Source organism: Eschrichtius robustus, chromosome 13 (assembly GCF_028021215.1).
Source record: "Eschrichtius robustus isolate mEscRob2 chromosome 13, mEscRob2.pri, whole genome shotgun sequence".
NCBI lineage: Eukaryota > Metazoa > Chordata > Mammalia > Artiodactyla > Eschrichtiidae > Eschrichtius > Eschrichtius robustus.
Genome location: NC_090836.1, coordinates 57,177,091 through 57,203,166, shown reverse-complemented (window position 1 = coordinate 57,203,166; position 26,076 = coordinate 57,177,091). Strand labels below are relative to the sequence as shown.

The 26,076-nt window shown below is 38.0% G+C and overlaps 1 protein-coding gene across 1 annotated transcript; it reads left to right on the top strand.

Moving 5' to 3' along the window:
- The first annotated feature begins 21,267 nt into the window (after nt 1–21,267).
- Nucleotides 21,268–25,525, top strand: IFNG (interferon gamma). The gene is made up of 4 exons (XM_068560586.1): nt 21,268–21,381; nt 22,534–22,602; nt 22,698–22,880; nt 25,391–25,525. The coding sequence occupies exons 1-4, from the start codon at nt 21,268–21,270 to the stop codon at nt 25,523–25,525; spliced, it is 501 nt and encodes a 166-aa protein (XP_068416687.1).
- Nucleotides 25,526–26,076: the final 551 nt, after the last annotated feature.

Sequence of the window (26,076 nt, the reverse complement as noted above, 5' to 3'; positions counted from 1 at the left end):
CATGATGAGCAAGGCTTGCATAGGTCATTGAAGCACTCCAAGGCAGATGATTTCAGTCTCCCTGTGATAAACTGCCAAGGTACCCAAACTTCAGCTTCAAACTTGCTGCTTTTAATGCTCAGTTCTTTCTGTCCCCACAGCTGGCCACCTCTCAGGTTCCTCCTGGCCCCAGGAGCACTTCCTCAGAACTGGTTCCAGCATCTGTCCCCTCATGCTCTCAACGACATTTCTCTGCCCCAAGATCCATTCCATGGCCACGACAGCTTTTCCCTTTTAAGTTATCAAATACAAAAGGTCTGCTATTCTCTTTATTTTTTTCTTTCTGCATAATGACAACATTTGACCTATGTTGACACTCTGTGACTGTTTGATCATCTGCAAAATGGAAATAAAAATAGTACCTACTTCATAGAATTGCCAGAGGACTACATAAGTTAATACATGCAAGTGGTATATAGTAAGCACTTATTAACTAATCTGATAATATTTGTCATTAGAATTTCTTGTTAGAGAAGAGGCAATGTCCTCACTACTTGGTAAAATGTAATTGGTGGGGAAACCAGCTACATGTGTATGAAAGGTAGTTGTACTGGGTTGAATGGTGTTCCCCCCAAATTCTTGTCTTCCTGGAACCTGTGAATGTGACCTTATTTGGAAATATGGTCATTGCAGATAGAATCAAGTTAAGAGGAGCTCATGCTAGACTAGGGTATTCCCCAATCCAATGATTGGTGTCCTTTTAAGAAGAGGGAAATTTTGACACAGATACACACAGAAAGGAGTCAGCCATGTAAAGACGGAGGCAGAGATTGGAGTTAGGTTGCCACAAGCCAAGGAACACCAAACATACCGGCAAACATCAGAAGCCAGAAAAGGCAAAAAAAGATTCTTCTGTAGAGACTTCTGAGAAAGTATAGCCCTGCTGACACTTGATTTTGGACTTCTAGACTCCAAACCTGTGAGACAATAAATTTCTGTTGCTTTAAGCCACCTTGTTTGTGGTAATTTGTCATGGCAGCCGTAGGAAAATAATGGAGTGGTAAAAAGAAAAGATTAAGAATGAAATATTTACCAAATAAACCCTTCCTTGTCTTGAAGAAGCTCCTAACTTAACGGGGAAAACACACATATAAACAAAATTATAATATGATATGATAAATACAGCTATGGAGATATACACAGTATATTGAGAGTACAGAAGAAGAGAGCTGTATTCAACCTGAATGAATCCATGAAAGCTTCCTGGAAAAGGTGATGTTCAAGGTGAGTTTGAAAAAGTAGGAGTTATCAGGTGACAGAGAGTTCAACACGAGCTGGAGACTGAAATCACTTTGGTGATGCTGGACCTTAAGATGTGAGTCAGAGAATGCTGAGATGAGGATGGGCAGGTGGTCGGAAGCCCAGGGATGGTTTCTTGCATTACATTAAAGAACTTGTAGTGAAGAGTAGTTCTTATTTGAGGAAAGGCATGCCATAATCATATTCACGTTTGAGAAAAGAATCTCTGTTTGGAAAGAGTTGAAAGGACCATGAGCAGAGACCAGAAGCCGGTTAGGTAGCTCTTGGGGTTTAGGAAAGATAACAAGGTTGTTTCCAAAGCATGGGCAGGAGGCTAAAAATACTAGATTAGGAGATAAAATTGGAAGACCTAAGAGATTGATTAGATGTTGGATGTTTCTAAGAAAAGAGGATGCCACCACACAGAGAGAGAGAGCACAAGTGGAGGCAGCTTAGGGTAGATGGATGATGTTTGGGGTAACTGTCAGCCAACAAACGGCAGTAAACTCATTTGGGTGTTTATTCCCCACTCACAACTGTCCCCTTTGAGATCAACCCTGCACCTGGCAGCCACGGTTTGGTTCTCACAGGTTGTAACAGTCAGGGTTTGATCAAGAAAATAGAAGTTGCTTTAGGTATTTCATGTAACAAGGTTTTAATGACGGGGATTAGAGTTTGACTGGATCATTGTTGGGAGCTTTTGTCAGCCTACAGCATTGAGCTGTATGGTTTTTAAGACTGGCCCTGAAGCAACTGGGAAGCTCAAAAACCTCCAGGAGGCTTCTATGGACCATTTCAGTCTGTAGAACTGATGTGGGAAATTCTCAGGAAGCTTGCTCAGAAGCTGGTTTGAGCCCCATGTCTATTCATGTGCACTTGTGTCTCTTCTCTCTTCTACCTTCTAAATCTTGTGCAAGTGCCTTAACTGGCCCACTCTAACCAAGGAATATACAGAGAAGAGGATTCTGGGAAATGTAGTTTCTGGCTTCATTGCATCACAGAGGAGAGAGACCTTAGAATGTATGCGGGTTCTGCAAAGCTGACAACAGGCAATCCAGATGGATCAGTTAATTCCACTGGATATTCTAATTTATGATTCAGGGACAGTAGAGTCTCTGCCTCTGGCTAGAACCACAAGTAAAAGCCCCAGAGCTATAAGGTGGCCATCTTTTGTCCTGCGAAGGCAGAAACAGACAAATATTCAGGAAGAGAAAGAATGAAGCAAATGAGAAAATGTGCACAGAAAGGTGACGAGAAATCATGTAGCCTACAGTCAGAAAGAGAGAGAGACACAGATAGAAGAGATCTCTTGAACCATGGCTGAAATTCCTGCCTTGGATTCCGTGAGAAAAACCTGAGTCCTTACAATAAATTATCTTTTTAAATATTTTTGCTTAAGGTAGCTCAGGTTGGTTTCTAATCCTTCTAAATAAGGGAGTCTTAAGAGAGGTAGTATCCACTGGGGGATGTCTACTCGAGAGTGGGACAAGTGGGTCAGAGGTTTTGGAGAGAGAGGTCTCTGCCAGAGGTGGAGATTAAGAGGCCATCAGTAGAGAGAAGTAGCAGAACTGTGAAAATGAAGAGCTCAGAAAATGGTTACTTTACTCGAAGGTAAATGATAATGTGGATATTAAGAGTTATAAATGGATCTTTAGAACACTGTAGTGCTGGTATGAAAAAATGATAATCAGTGTTGTATGAACTAATGAATAAAATTATAGCATGAAATGAAGTCGGAAGGATGAATAATATAGACAAGTGTGTAAATAAACAAATATGTCTTACTTGATAAATGCTATAATAAAGTATATTTACCTGCAGAAATGCTTTTCAGGCCTTGATTTTTGGCATGCTACTTGGTAATGAATGAAAAGAATCTAATTTTGAACTTCTTTTCCAGTACAACTAGTAATAATTTTGAGCTAAGTGGGGTTTTTGTGGTTGTTGTTATTGAGAATGCTCTGAGAATGCTGTGTATTTTTATTTAATAGATTATAAAACTTAAAAATTGCTAATTAAATTTTAGCATGTGCACTTAAAAGATTATTGATGTAAACAATATTGTAAACAATATTTTCATAGATTTTTTTATTTTAGGAGGAAGATACATCTATCTTCAAAAAACAGAAATTTCAAAGCTGTAATCACATTACTTTTACACACTAATGTTGAAATATGATCATGAGTTAACAGGATATATTTGTCTATCTTTTAAATAATCACTTTTTGTGAGGTAATTTGTAAATTAAACCTATGTGATTGGCATATACTATTTGCCTGTCCAGCATCTCTCCTTCTTTATATAACCCAGCTTATATTGTATACATGATTTATTGGGAGATCATCATTTTTTATATGACTCCATAGTTGATTGTCTCTGGGGTTGGCACTTGACTTAGGTTTGACCTTTTTGGGCCTCACTTGGATTTTTCTGGAAGACTGCAGGAGCCTCCTAATTGGTCTCTCAGTTCTACTCTTGCCTCACTGGAGCTTAATTTCCTTTTGCCAGCCACAAGGATCCTGTTTAAACATATGTCAATCAACATTGTGAAAATGACTATACTACCCAAAGCAATCTACAGATTCAATGCAATCCCTATCAAACTACCAATGGCATTTTTCACAGAACTAGAACAAAAAATTTCACAATTTGTATGGAAACACAAAAGACCCCGAATAGCCAAAGCAATCTTGAGAAAGAAAAATGGAACTGGAGGAATCAGGCTTCTGGACTTCAGACTATACTACAAAGCTACAGTAATCAAGACAGTATGGTAGTGGCACAAAAACAGAAATATAGATCAGTGGAACAGGATAGAAAGCCCAGAGATAAACCCTTGCACATATAGTCACCTTATCTTTGATAAAGGATATACAATGGAGAAAAGATAGCCGCTTCAATAAGTGGTGCTGGGAAAACAGGACGGATACATGTAAAAGAATGAAATTAGAACACTCCATAACACCATACACAAAAATAAACTCCAAATGGATTAAAGACCTAAATGTAAGGCCAGACGCTATCAAACTCTTAGAGGAAAACATAGGCAGAACACTCTATGACATAAATCACAGCAAGATCCTTTTTGACCCACCTCCTAGAGAAATGGAAATAAAAACAAAAATAAACAAATGGGACCTAATGAAACTTAAAAGCTTTTGCACACCAAAGGAAACCATAAACAAGATGAGGAAACTACCCTCAGAATGGGAGAAAATATTTGCAGATGAAGCAACTGACAAGTGCTTAATCTCCAAAATATACAAGCAGCTCATGCATCTCAATATCCAAAAAACAAACAACCCAATGCAAAAATGGGCAGAAGACCTAAATAGACATTTCTCCAAAGAAGATATACAGATTGCCAACAAACACATGAAAGAATGCTCAACATCACTAATCATTAGAGAAATGCAAATCAAAACTACAATGAGGTATCACCTCACACTAGTCAGAATGCCATCATCAAAAAATCTACAAACAATAAATGCTGGAGAGGGTGTGGAGAAAAGGGAACCCTCTTGCACTGTTGGTGGGAATGTCAATTGATACAGCTACTATGGAGAACAGTATGGAGGTTCCTTAAAAAACTAAAAATAGAACTACCATATGACCCAGCAATCCCACTACTGGGCATATACCCTGAGAAAACCATAATTCAAAAAGAGTCATGTACCACAATGTTGATTGCAGCTCTATTTACAATAGCCAGGACATGGAAGTAACCTAAATGTCCATCGACACATGAATGGATAAAGAAGATGTGGCACATATATACAATGGAATATTACTCAGCCATAAAAGGAAGCGAAATGGTTATTTGTAGTGAGGTGGATGGACCTAGAGTCTGTCATATAGAGTGAAGTAAGTCAGAAAGAGAAAAACAAATACCATATGCTAACGCATATATATGGAATCTAAAAAAAAAGAAAAACTGGTTCTGACAAACCTAGGGGCAGGACAGGAATAAAGATGCAGACATAGAGAATGGACTTGAGGACATGGGGAGGGGGAAGGGTAAACTGGGACGAAGTGAGAGAGTGGCATGGACATATATACACTACCAAATGTAATATAGATAGCTAGTGGGAAGCAGCCGCATAGCACAGGGAGATCAGCTCGGTGCTTTGTGACCACCTAGAAGGGTGGGATAGGGAGGGTGGGAGGGAGACGCAAGAGGGAGGAGATATGGGGATATATGTATATGTACAGCTGATTCACTTTGTTATAAAGCAGAAACTATCACACCATTGTAAAGAAATTATACTCCAATAAAGATGTTAAAAAACAAACAAACGTATGTCAGATCGTTTCACTGTCTTGCTCAAAACCCAGTGGAGACTACCCATTTGTTTACTAGAATAAAATCCACCTTTTTTTTTTCCTATGGCTGCATGAGCTGGTCCCTGGCTATTTCTCTAACCCCACTACCTGCTCCTCAGGTCCAGCCACACCAGCTTTCTTGCTCTAACCCAGCCCCGGCTCACGATGCTCCCATGTTTGATGTTGCTATTTTGTTATTTTCTCTGCCTGGTCACTCTCCTCCCAGTCATGACCCTGACTCCCTCCTTCCCTTCAGTCAGGTCTCTGCTCAAATGTTCTTTCCTCAGAAAAGGTTTCTTTGAGCCGTCTGTTTAAAGTAGCACGGTCCCTTGTTCACTGCAGCATTAGTCACAATAGCCAAGACATGGAAACAATCTAAATGTTCATCAATGGATGAATGGTTGAAGAAAATGTGATATAGGTAGATAGATAGATATGTAATATATCTACCTATAATGAAATATTATTCAGCTTTTAAAAAAAGGAAATCTTGCCATCTGTGATAATATAGATGAACTTGGAGGACATTATGTCACAAGTGAAATAAGCCAGACATAAGACAAATATTGCATGATCTCACTTACGTGTGAAATTAAAAAAAAAAAAAAGGTCAGACTCATAATAACAGCAGAGTGTTGGTTAACTGAAGCTGGGATGTGGGGGGAAAGGGGAAGTTTCAAAAAAAAAAAGGAAAGTAGAATGGAGGTTGCCAGGGGCTAGAGGAAGGGGGTCATGGGGAGATATGGTTTAATGGGTACAGAATTTCAGTTTTGTAAGATGAAAAGAGTTCTGTAGGTGGATGGTGGTGATGTTTGCACAACCATATGAATGTACTTCATAGTACTGAACTGTACACTTAAAACTGGTTAAGATAGTAAGTTTTATGTTATGTGTATTTTACCACAATAAAAACAAAAGGTACCAGCCCCTTCTCCTACTTACTTTTTCATACAATAGTCCCTTCCTGACATTATGTTACATAACTGTTTGTTTATGTATTGTCAGTTTCTTCCTCCAGAACATAAGATCCACAGGGACAGGGCTTTTGTCTCCTTTTAAAATTATTGCTGTATCCCCAGTGCTTAAAAGGATGTCTAGCACATCAACAAGTATTTAATGAATTAGTACAATGTTTCAAACCGGAATTGAAAAAAATGTTAGTCTATCTCTGGGGGCAAAAATCTGTGAAATAAGAAGCTTTGGAGGAATGTTTTGACAGCCAAGTTTCCTTCCAAGGGGAGGGTGCTGCTCTGTGGTAGGTGAGATTGAAATTGTCTCACCAAGAGAAGCAGAGATGAGAGCCAGGGAGACAAGTCCTTGTCAACGGGGGTCCCTGGTTCCAGGTGTCCCTGAGGTTCTCCCTCTGTTACCCGCGATTTCTCAGATTGCTTCCAATAAACACTCCTCTTTGATAAAAATAGTGTAGCTGGGATTTCCATCACTTGCTGCCCAGAGAGTCCTGACAAATGCAACTTGTCAGTGTACTGTTACTATGACTGAAAAATAAAGAGTATAATAAAAATGGGAAAAATTATTAGGGAATAATTAACAGAGTGTTAACAGAATTGACCACAGTAAATGCTGCTGGTGTCTTGCCCTTATCTTTTCAGCAGCCTCCCTTCCTGTCCTTACCCACTGCGCTAAATGTTAAAGGGTAACAACTTACTATTCCATGGCCTGAGGGTTTCTCTCTGTCTGCGTGTGGGGAAGGCCGGATGTGGTAGGAGGTTAGTGTCCCTGGGAGCAGCCCTCAGACAATGATGAAGAGAGTCAGAGGATAAGTAGCCCAGCTTCCTCGCCCCTTGTGTAGGATGTCTTTTAGGTATGATCTATACCCTCACCCAGAGGTCTTCTGTGGGTTGAGCCCCGGTTGCCTACAGTGGCTCCTGTCTGTTAACCTCCCTCTATGGACTTTCTCTCTCCCTTGAGTCACCTCGTTGCTTCCTGCCTGCGCTTCCAGGCGTCGTCACCCAAATGATCCTTGGCTCAGACTCTGCTTCTGTTGTAACCCAACATAAGGCATAAGGCATATAGTTTCTCTATATAAAAGTTTCCATGGACGTGAACAAATAAATTAAAAATGAGGAAATGCATAAATATAAGTTTTGTAAATCTGTTTACAAATAAAAAAAGATGAAAATGAAATAAAAATAGTGAACATGTTTAGGGCTTACAATAAGCCAAGCGTTGTTTCCACAAGGTTCATTTGTTTGATTCTCACAAAACCCCTGTGAAGTAGTTGCCATTATTAGCAGCTAAATTCAGAGTTTACGAAACTCTCCTAGGTTCACACAGCCGGAGACAGAAATCAAACTCAGTCTGGCTTCTTTGTCTGTGCTATTAACCGTGAAAGTATGTTGAAGAAATAATTTTAAAAATTAATTTTTATTAATCCTATGCCATCAAGCAAGTACTATATATAATTAAATTGTTTGTATATATAGTATATATGAATAACATAGAAAACTAATGACATTTGAGATGACTGTATTCTCAAGGAAGAGAGGGTCACCATATAAACAGGAGCAGTTATGACACGAACACTTTCTTTAAATCCCACATTAGTCAGTCATCGTTCATGAGAGTGGTTTGTTATTAGCATGTAATAGTGAAAGACCATTAGCAGCAGCTTCTGTCATTGGCAGTAACACAGCTCTTAGGAAAATAGAGGGCAGGTATAGAGTAAAGCTAAAATCAGCATGTATAATGAGGTATCACCCTATTCCCTGTATGGATTTGGCACTAAACTGCAGCTAAAAAACTGAGGTCTCTTTGAGCTTGCAGCCCTGGTCAAGTGGCCTTGATGGCTTCGTCCTCCAGGCTGGTGGTCAAGAGTTATAGGACATTACTGGACACCCATGCAAAGTTGGCACTTTGAGAGAGATAAAGGAGACTCAGATACCCTCTAGGACCTTAAAATCTAATGGCTGAGGCAGGCATGTGAGGATAACTTGGATTTTTTCTTTTATGAGCAAAACTTCCAGTGAGGTTATTTAGAGCATTCCACTTCATATGGATTTAGACACTTTTGCCCAGTTTCTATTCCTCGGCTTCAGCTGTTGCAGCTGTAATAGTGGGTGTGGTTACCTCGGCAGAGGGAAGATGCAAAACCAACTGTTGCAGCCCTGGGAGCTCTGTAGGTGGTTTTCTTATAGTTCTTCAAATAAGAGGAAGTCAGCCTCATGACTCTGCGACAGAGAACACTGCCAAACAACGCTGTCACCAAAAGCCTTTGCCGTGTTGCAGAGGTTGAAATATCTGAGGGCATCAAGATGCTGTGCCAAAGAAGGAAGTATGACATCAGGCCAGGTAGGGAGATAAGAGCAATTTCATTCTTTCTCAGGGTGACCCACAGGAAGGAGAGGGGAAGTCAGGTCAAATTGGCTTGACACCTCTGTCCTGGGAAATCCTATCAGGTGACTGAAAAGAAAACCTAACTAGCCAAGTCACTGCTTATTGCCAAGAGATGGAAGGCAGCTTGGGGGAAACCCCCGACCACAGGCCAATAGAAGAGAGTGGAGCTAGTCTTGCTGAGAAAGCAGACTAGAAAAGTATTTCTTCAAATTACATCTGGAGTGACAAGAAATATTTCCGTCTTGAGTCTTTTCACTTTCCTAATGGAAGCATAGACTGAATGCTTTGTAATATGTCATTTAGATTTCCCCTCTTGCGATTGACTTTTTTTTTTTTTTCTTCTTTGAAAGAAGATAATCTGAGAGGATGCAGGGTGTGCTTTTTTTTGGTGTGGGTTTAATAAATTTCCCAATGAAATCAGAAGTGTGACCAGAATATAAGTCATGATCAATGATTCTAAGTAGCAAATTATGTTTCTAATGTTCAAAAAGGGCACATCATACATCATCAAGTTTGAGGATGCTGAATCTTAATTAAAGACATTGACATACGCTTAGCGTTGTCTGGAGTAATAAATCTGCTATAATTGGAAAGAAGCAAAACTACTTGAAGAAAAAAGATGAGAACTTTAGTTTTCTTACTTAGCAGTGTGGTACCCATTGCCTTTCAAAATGATAAGAATAGGCAGAACCTTTAAATGTCAGTCACCTCAAATCCTTTGTGGAACTAGGAAAATTCTGTTAAAAACAAGCAAGCAAACAAACCAAAACAGGAAAAAAAAAAAATCAGAATGTGAAAAAACAAAATTAGAAAGTGTGTTGAGTAACAAATGAACAGAATGGCCTGATAGGCTTCTCAAATTGAAAAAGTCCTAGGAAGATATTCCTAAGAGGAAAGTACATTAGCAAATATCTTTCAGCGTTACTATAAATATGAAGAGAATGGTTTTTAAGAGCCAAACAAGTCTGAACAGGCAGTAAGTGTTTGCTTTAAAGCCTTTAAAACACATTACAATTTTTATTTTAAAGTATGAAATACACATTCCTTTATTTAGGTAAAAGCTGTAGTCAAGATACAGGGCTTCAGAAGCTATATTAGTTGATGTAATGTGAATGCCTACCAAATGTATAATGGCTAAAACCTAAGAGAAGTTTATTTCTTACTCATGTAAAATCCAAAATGTGTGTATCAGAGCAGCAGGTATCTTTCTTCTTGCAGGACTGGGGTCCTTTCATTCTGTGACTCTGCCGTCTTCGGTATTTGGACTGTGAGGTCACTGTGTGCATTTGTATCAGGCTGGTAAACAGAGAAGGATCATGGAAGACTGAACATGGAGGGTGGAAAACATCACTTTCACTCATATTCCATGGGCTAGAATTCAGTCATATGTCCACACACAGCTGAAAGGAAAGCTTGGAAATATAGGTGAGCTCTGCACCAGGAAGAAGAAACAGGTGTGGTGTTTGTCGAGTCAGTCTTAGCCCCAGAAGTCTTCCCAGGTGGAATTTACATAAGCTGATTCAGTATCTGAGCAGTCACTGCAATGATGAGCTTCTTTGCTGTTGCTTATTCAAGTGCTAAAAGTTTCAAGGATTGTCCTAGAATGTCAAAAAGAAAGATAGTTCATAAATTCCACTGAAGGTTTTGCCATTCCATGAGGTCCTCTGAAAATCCCCGTAGAGGTCATTTTTCCCCTTTTGACAATCAAATATCTTCTCCCTTCCTAATGGTGCTTTTGCTTTCTTTTGGAGAATCTCATCATCCTCAATATGTGTAGTCAGGTTGGTAAATCTGGGTTTCTTGCACTCCCATCATGAAATGCAAAGGAGTACCTGGAAGATCCTTCTACCATATTTCTTTTTTTTCCTCATCACTAAGGATTGACTACCAAAGGACAGTCAGCTGACACAAGATCAGTCAATTTGACTCACTCCCTCTGGGTTTGATTCTGGAGCAGGAATGCCAAGATGGGAACAAAAGCATTAGAGTTTCCAGATTCATTCCTTCACGGTGCCCTACAAAAGTATTGAGTAGTTTCTGGGGCTGAGACCTGGGATTGCCAGGTACAGCTTACCTGTTTTGAACATGGTTCTTCAGCTTTGTCATCCATCCATGAACTCCTCCTTATACCTTCAATAAGTGTTATCTTTTAACATATTAGTCAGAATTGTTTTTTAATACATATGAACAAACGACCCTAAATGATATAATATTGAATGCCTAAAGCTTTCAGGACCAAATCAGAGATGAGTAGACATTCCATGATCAATTTCTAGCTTCACTGGAGCAGAATGGTTAAGAGCCCAAACAGTGGATTCAGCCACAACTGGCTTTGTCACTTATTAACTCTGTGACTTTGGAAAAGTTGGTTAACCTCTACAAGCTTCACTTTTCTCCTCTGTAGAATGAAAATAAATTTATCTTTCTTAAATGGTTGTCACAATTAAAGGAGATGATGTACATAAAGCACTTACTGTGGGTAGCTCTTACTTACTATTAGGTACCATTGCTTTTACTCACAGAAATATTTGGCTGTACAAAGTTTTATCTCTAAGGTCCATTTCCCTGAGGCTAAATACAGATTTGTTGAGATTTTCTTGGACTTTGCAGTCTTCACATTGAGGCTAGAAGCCTTCAATTTACATACTGTTCTGCTTATAATGACCTCAGCTAAATTGAGAAATTCTAACATATACGTGAGGCTCACCCTTAGTAACCACAACAAAGTAGCAATAATGATTACATCTATCATTTAAAGAATAGTTTTTTAAATGATTTTACTTTTATCAAAGTAAGACATGTAAAGCTATTGCTGCTTTAACACTTTATATTTTCTTGAAAAACCTCATGTTCTAAAAAATCTCAAACGAAAAATAACAGGGCCTTTGCGGACAATAAGGTTTGAGACAGTCCATTCAATACTTACTGAACTTTATAATCAGAATATCAACAAAACCAATAAAAATTCTAATTAAAATACAAGCATTGTTAAACCTCTAGGGAAGTTTCCATCTATCATCACAGTGAATCAATCCTTTGTAACCTTACAACTTGGGCTGCAGCTTCCTCCTTTGAGATGTAGGACATTTGCCTTTGATAGAGAACATTTTCATCCCAATTCGAAATGCTATCTGGGGTGCAGCCATTTTTATTAACCCATTGTTTTTTAACAGGAGGGAAAATCTTTTCAGTTTCTTCGCCTGCACTTGCTTCTTCCCAAGTAGTGGAAAGTTTAGCACTATTTGCATTAAAGTAAAATACTTCTCTAACTTTTGACTTTTTCCTTAAGGTCTTCAAATATTGCTAAGGCTTTCTCCTAATGGTGAGAAAACTTGTACTTGATTGTACTTTATTAACATGCTGGGAAAAATCCAGTATGAACCAAAACGAATTCCACATTTTATCAACATCATTTTCCTATTTGTCATTTGGGTATGAGGCAATGATATAAACAGAAAACACATGTTACAGCAGAACAAACTGTATAAAAAGAAAAAAATCAAATAATATTGTGCAGTAATGGATTAACCCTGTTTGCAGAGAGATGTGGTCTTTGCTCTCAGCAGCAGGGAGGTACCACCAAAGCCTTTGGACTGTCCTTCCTGATAAGAGTATCATTGTTTACTGGGGACTTGGGCCATGTCAGATAGTCTCTACTACCAATGTGATTTATGGCAGGGGCCTTGGGCTACAAGGTATCTTGGGAACTATAAAACTTTGCAAATACTATAAAGCTTATGACAAAAAGTCAGCAGTTCTCTGATCCATGCATTTCTATTTCTGAAACACACTTCCAAGATAATCACTTTCAATTCATTTAGCTTCCATTCTTAGCTCAATTTCTACTTAGCTTTGTATCACTAAAAATTTCTTACAGTGCATTTTCCACACTTTAGATAGCATCTATATACTTCCTACTACAGAAAATTATGATTGACTTACTTTACCCTATATACATACACTCAGCCTACCCTCTCTCCTATCTTCCCATTATAGCTATATTACATTTTTCAGAGTAAAGTTTATATTATTATGATTAGGTAAATATTGTTCACAACATTTGTTCTTGCAAAACATTTGTTTTTCTTGGAGTTAATAATTGGTGTTGTTTGGTTGGTTTTCTTAGTTTTCCACATACCCATCACTAATTCACCATCTCCTCACTCCAAACTCTGATAGGGATGAAAATTTTTTATAGTATAGTGAAACACATTTAGTTACATTTTTTTTTCTTGGAGGTATCCCTCGGGAACTCCTCAGTCCTTTAGTTCCAAAAAGTGCTGGTTGCCCTGTAAGTCTGCTGCACATCTATCTTTTTGGGTCTACCTTCATAATGTGCTTGAAAATCCCCTAGTTTCTTTCCTGTGTTGGAGCCTCTGTTTCCTGGATCCCAGGTCTTCTTCCTTGATTTAGTTTTTTATTTTGGTCAAATACTTTCTCAGCTTTCTCAAGATCCTTCATGAGAAAACGTACATGGGAAATAAAGTTATGAGATCTTGCATGAATGAAAAGTGTCCTTATCCTAACAGTTGATTGATAGCTTGGCTGAGCATAAAATTCAAGTCTGGACATGATTTTATTCGGATTTATTCAAATATTTGAACATACTGTTCCATCAATCTCTAGCTTCCAGAATTGCTATTGAGAAGTTTGACAACATTCTGTTTCCTTATCCTTTGCATGTGACCTGCTTTTCTCTCTTGAACTTTGAGAATCTTCTCTGTTTACTAGAGTCTCTGAAATTTAATGATATACCTTGTGGTCTGTTGTTTTAAATTCATTTTGCTAGGAATTCATTGGGTTTTTCATTTTGGAAACTCATGTTTTGCAGCTATGAGAAATTTTCTTAAAGTTCCTTGATAATTGTCTTCCTTTAATTGTTTCTTTTCTTTTTCTGGAGCTTTTCTTATTTATGTGTTGGACTTCCTGAATCATTTCTTTAGAAGTTTTTGTAATTTTCTTTACATTTTCCAGCTCTTGGTCATTTTGTTTATTCTTGGAGATTTCCTCAAACTTACATTTCAACCCTTCTATTGCTTTTTAAACTTCTGTTGCTATAGTTTTAAGTTCTAAGAGATTCTTTTTTCTCTATTTGTTTGTTTCATGAATCTTCTCTTACTTAAAAAAATTTTTTTTGTATTTTTTTTCTTCTGCTTTGTCTCTGTTTTCTCCAAAAGTGTTTCTCTATTTGTTTCTTTGAATTTTATCTTTTATCCTAAAGTGTTTTCTAAAGTATTTTGTGGTCATTCATGTTTTCATATGTAATAATGAAGTCCTAATTATTGGAAGGTGTCTTATATGCATAGATGGAGCTTCCTGACTTACAAGCATTCTCATAGGGTAATACTTGAAACTAGTGTGCTTTTTTGAAGGATACATCAAATGTCAGTATGTCTTTTCCTTTGGGCTGGGCAGTTTTTCAAGAGGGGAATCTTCTAGTCACTTGCCTGGGGGATGTAAGTCTAATAGAGTAAGCATTTTGGAAGCCTAGTGGTCTCACTGTTCAGTATGATGACTTTTAATTAAATCCTAATCTTATCAAGATACTTCACTTCCTCCTTGGCTGTGTTAGATATCTAGAACCTTGCTGAAAAACAAACTTTCAATCTTCAAACAAAGTGTGGCATGGGTAGTGGCCTGGCTGAATTAGCTAGAAGGGATCTAACTACATCTTACGTGTATGTATTTTCAAGGTTGTTCTATTTTCAATCTTACCTTGAGCTTCTTCTTTCAGGGGTGATTGATAGCCCAATTCTTGAATCTTCTTCAGATCTACCATGTGAACTGATTTTCAGATTGTTGAGTTCCTTTCAGCTTGTTGTGGTACTTGTCACAGGGAAATCTAAAGTTGAGGTCAGTTATCACTTGCTCATTCTCTTTCCATCTTTCATAACTTTATTGACATTTATCACCTACTGTTGTCTTATTCTCTTTCTCTTTGAGGCATTATAACCTTTTTATTCCTTTAGGGGTTCTGAAAGAAAGTGGAGGTAACATATGTATTCCATCTTGCATGTTTCATGCTCTCAAAACCTATGACCTCGACCATCACTCCAGCAAGGGAGGAGAGAACTGGAAGGTTTCCCAGGGGCTTTACTTAATCTTGGCCCAGAAGTGACACACATTACTTAGACTCCAACTAGACTGGCCAGAAAATGTCCCAAGATCCCATTTAACTGCAAGAGGCTGTGAAGTGTTTTATTCCATGTGCCAGGAAGTTGAGATCTGGATATTGGAAGGCACTAGTTATGTTGACCACACATTTGAGCTCTTATTATATGTCAGGCATTGCATCATTGCACGTATTAACCTAATTTATACTCATGTAATCCTTTGAGACAGCTACTGTTTATATCACCTTTTTATGTATGAGAAAACTGAAGCACAGAGAAGTTAAGTATCTCACTTCAACTCAACAGTGTAGAGCAAAGTCATAACTGAATCCAAGGAACCTGACTCCAGAGTCTTTGGACATAATCAGTAGGCTACTTTTCTTCATATTTAATAAACACAAAAGTTTATTAAGGAATAATTTTGAGCTAGATACTGTATTAGAAAAAATATGAAAGAATTTGTGTCAAAATGCTAAGAGTATTTACCCATGGATAGTGAAGTCATAGATGATTTTTTTCTTTTCTTGTGCTCTTCTGGATAGTCTGATTTTTTATTTAAAAGCTCCTACATAATTTTATAACCTTTAAAAACAATTTCCATTTGAAAAACTAAGAGATGGGAATTTGGTTCGAGTAGTTAATGAATTGGTTCAGGGATTAAGGACACAGTAATAACGACTTATGAAACCCTGGCTTAGAAAAAAAAACTTAGTATTCATTGGATGTTTATGGTTTCAGAATTCTTCCTCCAGTTAACCTGGGGAAAATCTAAATCTGCCAGTCTGTTGTATGGAACTTTTATAATGGGAAATAGAACGGTTAAGTCTCCTTTGGATGCACATGTTTTCAAAGCTTAGTGCCATATCAGGGGCCACCCAGAGGACAACTCGCTTTTTGACATCATTGCAAAAAGAAGCATGTGGCCCCAGAGTTAAGTACAAATGGTGAACCTTACATTTGACCCTACAGATTCCATACATCTTTCAAGGCTCAATTAAAATTAAAATCTCAAATTCAACTGAAATTAAAATTCAATCCATTCATGAAATTCCTCAACTTTTCTATCTTTCAGACAATTACAATTGGCCCTCTATATTATTCGTGGAAGTTGATTGAATGCACAGATGTGGAACCCGCACATACGGAGGGCCCACTGAACTATGCAACTTTATAAAATGGACTTGAGCATCTGCGGATTTTAGTATCCACTAAGGTCCTGGAACCAGTCCCCTGTGACACCAAGGGACAACTGTATTTCTCTTTGAATTCCTAAGCCTGTTGGACTCTCTATCTCATGTAATATTAGTTCTCAGTAATATATTCCTCATAAATCACAGTCGTAGAAACATAGAATGTTAGAAATGGAAGGAGACAGTTCATTGGATCCAACTCTTCTTTTTAAGATGTTGAGATGTAAAGCATGGGCAAAGTCTTTACTCAAAATCCCACATACCAGTGGTAGATTCTAGGACCAGAATTTGGGACTCCTTCCTCTCAGGCCAGAGATCTTTTTCCTATATTACTTCATGAACTGTAATTTTTTTTCTCTAATACTAGTGTTCTTGGAGGAAGAGATCATAATTTTTACTTCTTTGTAATTTGTAAGAACTCATCTCGCTATGGGGCACAGCAACAAGTAAACCTTTGCCCCAAGGGGACAAATAGATAACGAAACACATAACGAATTGGTAGATTTCAGTGTTGAAAAGGATTCAGAGTCTACATCTAAACTTAGTAGGAAAGAACACCATGGCTAACTAGTGATGCCTGCCATGGGTATAGGAGGAAGGAATGCAATATATATGTCAGGTATGTGTTTTACTCTCTATGCAATAGTCAGTCCTCTTCACTTATATGAACACCCTGGGAAGGATGTACATACGTGGAGAAAAAGGGAGAATATGGATACCTACCCAGTAACCAGAACAGTGGAATCAATCCTAGCTACCAATGTGGTGACATATGCTCCTGCCAGACTGCCTCACTGTTAACTTCTTTGTAACCTCTAGGGCTATAGGCATGGAGTAGGTGCTCAGTAAAGACTTACTAATTGAGTGATATTAGGATATAAACAAATATTTTCACAACAAAACTGTCCCATCCTTCTTTAATAACCCTGTGTCAATCACAGTACTTAGCACTTAGTAGATGCTTTAAAATTCCTTGTGCATTGAAAATATGACCTTCAGAGCATGACATGAATCCCTAGATGAACAGTATACAATCCCATTTGACATAAACTTGAAAATATTGTAAGCTGATAACGGTACTACATAAGTATAATGTTTTCTATATTCTTTGACACAAGTCTCAAAGTTGCCCAGATGGCATGAAAGAAAAAGGGGGATTCAGAAAACTCTCCTCTAACATACGGGAGTTTTGAGTCAAATTTCGGGGAAAATCTGACTCCGCGTGGATTTCCATTCTGTATATAATTTTCTTCCGTAGGCTCAGCTTGCATGATGTCAGGAGTTCCCGGGGTCAAGGCAGCGTGGGGCACGGATCCAATATTGACTCATACTCGGTGGAAGAAACCTACCCCAAAGTCTGGATGAGATAATTTGGTTGTGAGCGCTAGGGATAGGACTGCTGACCACAGAGGAAAAAGGGCAACAAAGGTGTAAGTTTTGTCTTACGACTGCCTACTCAGCGAGGGCTGAGGATAGCATGAGATACGATCGAAAGTCTTGCTGACGCTTAATGCATAACCATCACCAGTTTTCAGAAAGAAGTCTGGCTGAAGAGAAAAAAGAAAGTTTTCAGTCCCTTCGTTTTAGTAATTTGCTCACACTTTGGCTCCTGGTGGGTTTGCAAAACTTTTAAAGGATATCTTGGTGGTGAATGATTCTGCAGTCTCAGTGTTGGCTGAACCAACAAAGTGTGAAACCTCTAGTTTGCATGTGCAACAGAAGGTGTTTTACAGGCAGAAAAGAGAGAGAAACATCTTCTTTAGTAAACTTGACAAGACAGGAAAAGATCAAAGAATATACTATTGTAGTGACAACATTCTGAACCCAAAAATCATATGTTGAAAGATAAAAATCTCATAGGATGTGATTCACTTCCAGCCTGGGATGCAAGACCAGTTACAGAATTTGCAGGAACTGGTGCAAAATGAAAATGGGAGCCACTTGTTTAAAAATTATTAGGAATTTCAACAAGGTAACAACAGAGCATTAAACCAAATGTGGGCTGCTCTAAGTGCGGGGTCCTGATAGACTGTACAGGTCTTATGTCCACGAAGTTGGGCCTGCTGGGATGTCTAACCAATAATTTCAAAACTTTTATTTGCAGTCTTACTATTTTTTAAGGAATTAAAGAGTGACTATTATCTCACAAATTCTACAGAAAAAAAAGTCCCAGAATCAAAGCCTGATAGGATGTAATTACTTGAATTCATATATTTAACACAGTTATTGGTACATACATTAGTTCTGATGGCTATTGATTGGGGGCAGGTAGATTAAGGAAAAGGTCTTGGCTCTAGACTGAGCTCTACATTGTCCAGTTGAATGAATTTAAGCACAGCACTTTGTTTTTTTCCTGGGTCTTGATTTACAAATCTAAAAAAATGAGAGAATAGGCCATAGATAGTCTCTGTAATTCCCTAATTCTGTGCTGTGCTTGGTCATGCCATCAAAAGCTATTAGAGCTTGAATTTTAGCCATGTATTTACTAATTCTATACATCTGGCCATGTTGTAAACATATCCCTAATGTGTGTGTGTGTGTGTGTATATATATATATATGCATATGATTTTGAATAAGCATTTGCAATTTACAAACCCCCAGACAAAGTGTAATTCCCAATTATGGACCTCAGTATTCTTAACTCCTCACCCCCAACACCATATTCCAGTGGATAGATCAAGGGATGAGCAGAAAAAAGTTTTACTTCTTTCCAGAACGTTGGTAACATTCCTTCCAGTAACTTGGAGTTTGTTCATAGGTTTCCTGGGTAGTATTGAGTGCCTGCACTTGTCTCAAGGCTTTGGAAAGGGTTTCTTGTCACAGTGTCACCCTGTAAGCACATTATCTGGGCCGTCTTTTTCCTTGAGGAGCGATACAATAGAGCTTTGTGGGCAGCAGTGTAATTTCCACACTTCTCATTTGCTTGATGTGAGGCTTTGGTCCCACAAACACTTTTTGATTTTGTTTATTCTTTGGGAAGATAGCCCCTCAAACAGTTTTCAGGCCTTTTTCACATAAAATAATACATGGAATTGCCCCAGTAAGCAGGGGTTGGCTAAAGAGACATAGCATCAGGTTTCCAACATTAATCATGAACCCTCTTTAATTAAAAACGAGTTTCCTACAGGTTAGTTCTGATAGCATTGGGATTAGAACTTGAAGAAAATTAGCTTGAGGGAAGAGTAGGCCCTGAATTAAGCATACAAGTTCACTTTTATTCAGTGCTGTCTATGGACAAATCTCCGTGCTACAATGTTTTTAGGGAAGAAAACTGTGTTATGGAAGGGATGAAACAATTTCTGATTCTAGGGAACTCAGTCCCTAGATTAGGAGAAGATACATAACTAACTCTAATATGAGATTGAGGGATCAAGACTCTAAGAAAAGTGTGAACCACTTTCCTAGGCCTGTGTAGAGAAGATGTGAGATTACTTTTAAGAAGGATCATTTTGAGAGAACTCATGCAGATAATGATTTTTAGGCTGGACTTGGATGGCTGGGTGCCACTCCTAGAGGCACAGATGTGGGAAATCAAGGAACAGCATGAGCAAAGGCTCAGGGTGTGTTTTTTTAGGAATGACTAGTCATCCAACGTGCCTGAATAGGAATAGATCACTTTTATTGAGTGCTTACTACATGATAGGCAAAATTCTTAGCCCTTTATAAATTATCATTTTCAACTGAAGCCCGGAGAAGATACTAATATTAGGTTCACTTTGAAGATAATGAAACCTAGCTACAGAAGAGTTAAGAAGCTTACTCAAAATCATATAGCTAGATAGCAGTGGAGACAGGATTCAAGTCTGCATTCATAACTGCAATACTGCTGTGTATACAATACAGGTTGAAATGCAAGGTGGGCTGGAATCAAATAGTGGAGGGTCTTCTGTGCCATCCCTAAGTGCCGTATTTCATAAGTAAATTACTAAGAGAGGAGAAAAAACTATCCTATTTGTATCTGAAAGGAAAAAAATTAGAAAGTTAAAAAAAAATCTATCATTAATGATTATTTGGAACAATTGATCATCTAGAGCTTTGCTGTTCAATATGGTAGCCTCTTGCCACACATGGCTATTGAGCATTTGAATATGGTGAGTCCAAATTGAGATGTACCATGGGTATAAAATGCACACCAGATTTCTAGGATTTAGTATGACAAAAAGAATGTATAATATTTTATTAATATTTTTCTGTATTGATACATATTGAAATGATATTTTGGATATATTGGTTTGAGTACAATATATTTAAAAATTATTTTTCCCTGTTTCTTTTTACCTTTAGTAATGGGGCTATTAGAAAATTGGCTTGCATTATATTTCTGTTGGGCATTGTTGGTCAGAGCAACATAAATTTGTGGTAGATATTATATTAACCATCTTTGATGAAGGGCTTCCTACCACATTGGTTTTCTAACCACATTCTTTTCCTTGCTTTCTGGTCATTTGCAAGAAAAATTTTAAGAGGCACCCCCTCTGTAAAGGTTTGAGAGCCCCTAGAATTTCCTTTTTTACTTGCTTCCGACCACAAATGAATGATCAATGTAATCTCTGGATGAGGAATCAACATTTTACAAGGGCAAAGGGAGGAGGTGCACAAAAATTTCCAATCCCTGGATGGTGTGAAGTGAAAGTGCTTTCAAAGTATCCCACAAGAATGGCACAGGTGGGCATGATGGGTCTGTCTCCTCGTCAAAAGACCCAAGGAGTTGAAAGGAAACTCTAACTACAACACCAAAATGCCACAAAACCATAGTTATTAATACCAACTAACTAGCATCTCTGTCTATCTGTCACCATCTCATCTTAAAAAACTTGTGAAAATACGTAATCCTGATGAGACTTCAACTAGGTATAAATACCAGTAGCAAAAGGAGACACAGTACATTCTTCTGATCATCTGCAGATCAGCTATTAGAAAAGAGAGATCAGCTACGTCCTTGGGACCTGATCAACCTAATACAGGAGCTACTGATTTCAACTACTTCGCCTAACTCTCTCCGAAACAATGAAATATACCAGTTATTTCTTAGCTTTTCAGCTGTGTGTGATTTTGGGTTCTTCTGGCTCTTACTGCCAGGCCCCATTTTTTAAAGAAATAGAAAACCTAAAGGAATATTTTGTAAGTATGACCTTTTAATAATACTTGCTTGTGGTTGAAATGACTGATGTTTGATGTTGACTTGTAATTGTATCTATGATGGGCTCTCATCTCTAGCCCACAGTCATCTTGAGAAGACTTGGTGTTATTGTGACTGTTGTTGGCTGGATGTGTTTTTTTGACTAAACGATCTAGATAATGCTTTAACTCCCTGCTCAATTTGCTATAGAGATTTAGTGGTGATTCATGAATCCTCCAAAAGATGGGCATAATATGGGTATAGTTTAGAGCGTTGCTAATTTTGTGATGAGAGTCCGTTCAATTATGATGTCAAGTAGTATGCATACTGAAAAAATGACTAGGTCTTTGTTTCTGATTTCTCAGGCTGCTATGATGGTGACAGTCAAAGGAAGGTCAAGATTAGCATTAAAAATGGTCATTTGAAATAACTGATCAATTAAAGAAGATGAGGTCCTTAAAGCTTTGGCTTAAAAAAAAACACTTACAGGTCTTTTTCTCCAAAAAGTGGTTTTAAAATTTTACTGTCCCATTCAGATTGTCCGTGAATTACTCTTGGAGTAGTCATTTGCTGAGATTTTTTGTAGGAGTTTAATCTGGTTTATATTTAAACATTTTTTTCTTTCATTTTATGAGTTTCTTAAAATTTTTACCTATGGTTAATTAAAATAGCTTTTTGCATTTTAAATATTTTATTATATGTCCAAAATTTAGCGACTATAATTACAGCTGAAGCTATCTTTTAAAGCTGACGTAATACCTTATAGGAGGGCACAGGTAGAGGTTATAGAAACTTGTACCATAGCGGGGCAGTATTTTATAGTGAGATGGTTTTGCTGGGGTTTTTTACTAGACCTAAAAATACTTTCTGTCCCTTACTATAGTTATTTGGGACAACTGAAGTATCATCAGCCTTGTTGAGTTCATTTGTGAAGTTATATTAGTAAATAAGAAAGCTAAAATAGCATGATAGTCGTTGGCTGTATCCAACATGATAGCTTTTGAGAAAACATTGTTAGAACTAAACAGAGTGTTGAAAAGAAAATCAGTGCACGTTGTCAGCATCCAAGTTCAATAAAACTTGAAGTCCAGTTTTAGGGCAATTTATGGACTAATTGTAAACCAATTTTTTCCTGTTTTGTTTTGTTTTCTCAGAATGCAAGTACCCCAGATGTGGCTGGTGGTGGGCCTCTTTTCTTAGAAATTTTGAAGAATTGGAAAGATGTAAGCTGAACATTTCCATTTGGCTAATTTTCCTATTGCTTATTTTCTGATGGATAAATTCACATCAACTTCTCTTTGTGCCTTTTTCTCCCAAGGAGAGTGACAAAAAAATAATTCAGAGCCAAATCGTCTCCTTCTACTTCAAACTCTTTGAAAACTTAAAAGATAACCAGATCATTCAAAGGAGCATGGATATCATCAAGCAGGACATGTTTCAGAAGTTCTTAAATGGCAGCTCTGAGAAACTGGATGACTTCAAAAAGCTGATTCAAATTCCGGTGAGATGATCTTAATTCTTTTTTGTTTTGTTTTCATTGCAGAGGCTCTTGCAAAGCACTACATTCCCAGAAAGTAGAAATTAGCTACTGGGTACAGTTGTTAAAGCTATGAAATGAACCTGTGGCCAAAACCCCTCTTTACCAATTCTGTTTGTGTTTTGGGTGACTTTGCAAAGTCAGTTATGCGAGTCACTTAAATTTGTGATTTGGGAAAATACTGGAATTATCGCACAAAGATAGGTGAATGAACAAATCAGTGAGAAAGAAGTAGTGAAGAAGTGGGGGGAATATTGAAAAGCAGTTCTCCCATTGCCCCTTGTTTGTGTGTTGGAAATTCTCTTGCTTTGAATAGGAGGTTGCATGTCTTAATGGAAAGAGCAGTGGGAGGGCATGGGGAGAAGATGTGTGTTGCTCCTCCCAGCTCAGCCGCCAAAGAAATGTGTGATCTCAGATGAATCACAGGCCTGGCTGGGGCTGTTTCCTCATCTTAAAAGGAGCCTGTTGGGTGCACTATAATTTCTATGGTCTCTTTGCTCTAAAATTCTATAGTGTCATGGATAGAGAATGAGAATGAGATAGGAGAAAGGTATGACCTTTGAGGAGACAAAGGCCCTCCTACAACCAGACTCTGGTCAACCTCTCAGATTGTGCAGCCCAAGTAGAGGAGAGAGTGTTTGTTTATAGAAAAGAAAATAGGTAGAATTTATACCTTATGAAAGAATTGTTCTATCAACTTTTGGATACTAGAACATCTTGGCTGGAGAAATCCTTAGGCTCTTATCAAATTGTCTTGAGTCTTTAAAGTTATGGTTTCTAGAAGCTGAAAAATAACTTTGAAGCATAAAGATGTCATATTTTCCAAAATTTCATCTAAGAGACAAAGGCCTCCAGATTTTTTTGGGGGCGGGGGGTTGGCTTTGGTATAAATAGGCTTGAATGAGAAGAGGAGGGGTCCTGTTATGACTTGTGCTCTCAGGATTTGTGCCCAGCTCTCCCTATAACTGGGACTGCCTCTCAGCAATCTCCCATAAGCTCCTAGGAACTGAAATAAGTGCTTGCTCTTCAAGATTTCTCTAGTCTCCAGTACGTTCGATGGTATAAGTGGCTTGGAAAAATTATAAGACCATTACTACTTCCACTGGTAATGTTTTCTGGTGTTCAGCAGATCTCCATTGGTTGCAGGCTAGAGGATGAAAAAGCACTTATTCCTAGCCCAGTGCTGCCTCTGGCTTGTTGTTCAGTCCTGGATGAGCCTCTTAGTTTCTTGGTGATGCTTTTAACACTGGAAAGTTCAATTTATCACTTGTAAACACACACCCGGTAGAAACTTTTCTACTCTGCTGTAACTGGGCCTTGAAAAAAAAAAAAAACTGTTGGTCCCATCCTTCCGGAAGCTCCAAGCCTCCTGCTTCACAATGGGCAGTCTTGAGTGAGCTCTCAACCATTGTCTTTTTTTGCTCAATTGCGAACATATTTAAGGCATGTTATGCCTTTTAGTCCTGTAGCCTAGAATCTCCCAGTCATTCTCAGAAATGTGGCAAGGTGGCTGCAGTGTTTCCAACTTTAGAAAGACATCTAGTGGCAGAGCAAAGATGAAAGTAAATGGTCCTCATTTTATGAAGCATGACTTCACCTAAGTGGTCCTATTGGGTAGAGTGAGAAAATAGTTCAATTTGCTGGAATGGAAGGCAGGGTACCGGGAAATTTGCTTTCATTCCTAATTTTAAGTGTTATATACCAGTAATTGATTATTGTCATGTAAATATGATCAGCGTTTATTTTTAATCCCATTATGGAAATGATGAGACTGACCTAATTTGGGGGAAATTAAAAATTATGATTTTCATCCAACTTGGACTTGGTGTTTACAAAGTACTGAACCTATACCAGTGGTTTTCAAACTTTGGTGGTGCCTGAATCACCTGGTGATGTTAGTAACTACACAATGGCCCAGGCCTAGTCTGATTTCATACACCTGGGTGTCTGAGTTCTTCATTAGGTCTCCAGGTTATTCTTCTACACACCAAAGGTGAGAGCCATTGGCTATAGTAGCTCATTTGATACTTATAACAAAGACTAAGTACAAAGTGATAGAAGTGGTAGAGAGCCTAGAGGTCGTCTAAACAATCTCCTCATTGTTCAGAGGAGAAAACAGAGATTTGGAGAGGCTAAGTGACTAGTTTAAAGTCACATGTATTGCACACACACAATTCAAACACACATTTTTTTGTCACTACTTCAGGGCTCTTTCTGCTATATAATTTTCAGAATTCTGTAGTGGTAAATTAAAGGATATGTAATGTGTCCCACCATGTTACAGCACAACTAGCAATTTAATTATAATTTTAGTCTTAATCACTGAAGGAACCAACATTACATATTAAGGTAATATATTGCTAGTGAAAATCATTTATTTTAAAGGAATACTTCTACTTTCTTGGACCATGACAGCAGAATATCCTAATGATTTGTATGCCTGAAATTAATTTTGCTGTTTTCTTTCCCAATAGGTAGATGATCTGCAGATCCAGCGCAAAGCCATAAGTGAACTCATCAAAGTGATGAGCGACCTGTCGCCAAGATCTAACCTCAGAAAGCGGAGGAGAAGTCAGAATCTGTTTCGAGGCCAGAGAGCGTCGAAATAATGGTCATCCTGCCTGCAATATTTGAATTTTTAAATCTAAATCTATTTATTACTATTTAATATTTTACATTATTTATATGGGGAATATATATTTAGACTTATCAATCAAAGTATTTATAATAGTAACTTTTATGTCATGAAAATGAGTATCTATTAATTTATGTGTTATTTATAATTCCTGTATCCTGTGACGATTTCACTTGACCCTTTTTTTTTCTGACTAACTAGGCAAGTCTATGTGATTACAAGGAAGGCTTTATCTCGGGGGCCAACTAGGCAGCTGACCTAAGCAAGACCCTGTGGGTTGTGCATTTATTTCACTTGATGATATAATGTATGCTGATAAATGAAATGATGCCATCCAGTTACTGCCTATTTTAGACTATGCCTTCTGAGCCACTGCTATGATGGCATGTCAGACAGCACTTGAGTGTGTCAGGCGATATGACTTGTCCCCTGATAAAAACATAGCATCTCTTCTCATCTCATGCCTGGTGCTTCAGAATATTGCTGACAATGGTGATTGTACCCAAATGGAAAGTAATATGTTCG

What these genes read in the sequence shown, in the direction of transcription:
- IFNG (XM_068560586.1), top strand. Translation starts at nt 21,268, where the DNA reads ATGAAATATACCAGTTATTTCTTAGCTTTTCAGCTGTGTGTGATTTTG. An exon ending in TTTTGAAGAATTGGAAAGAT is followed by an intron (nt 22,603 to 22,697) that starts GTAAGCTGAACA and finishes TTTTCTCCCAAG; the next exon opens with GAGAGTGACAAAAAAATAAT. An exon ending in AAAAGCTGATTCAAATTCCG is followed by an intron (nt 22,881 to 25,390) that starts GTGAGATGATCT and finishes CTTTCCCAATAG; the next exon opens with GTAGATGATCTGCAGATCCA.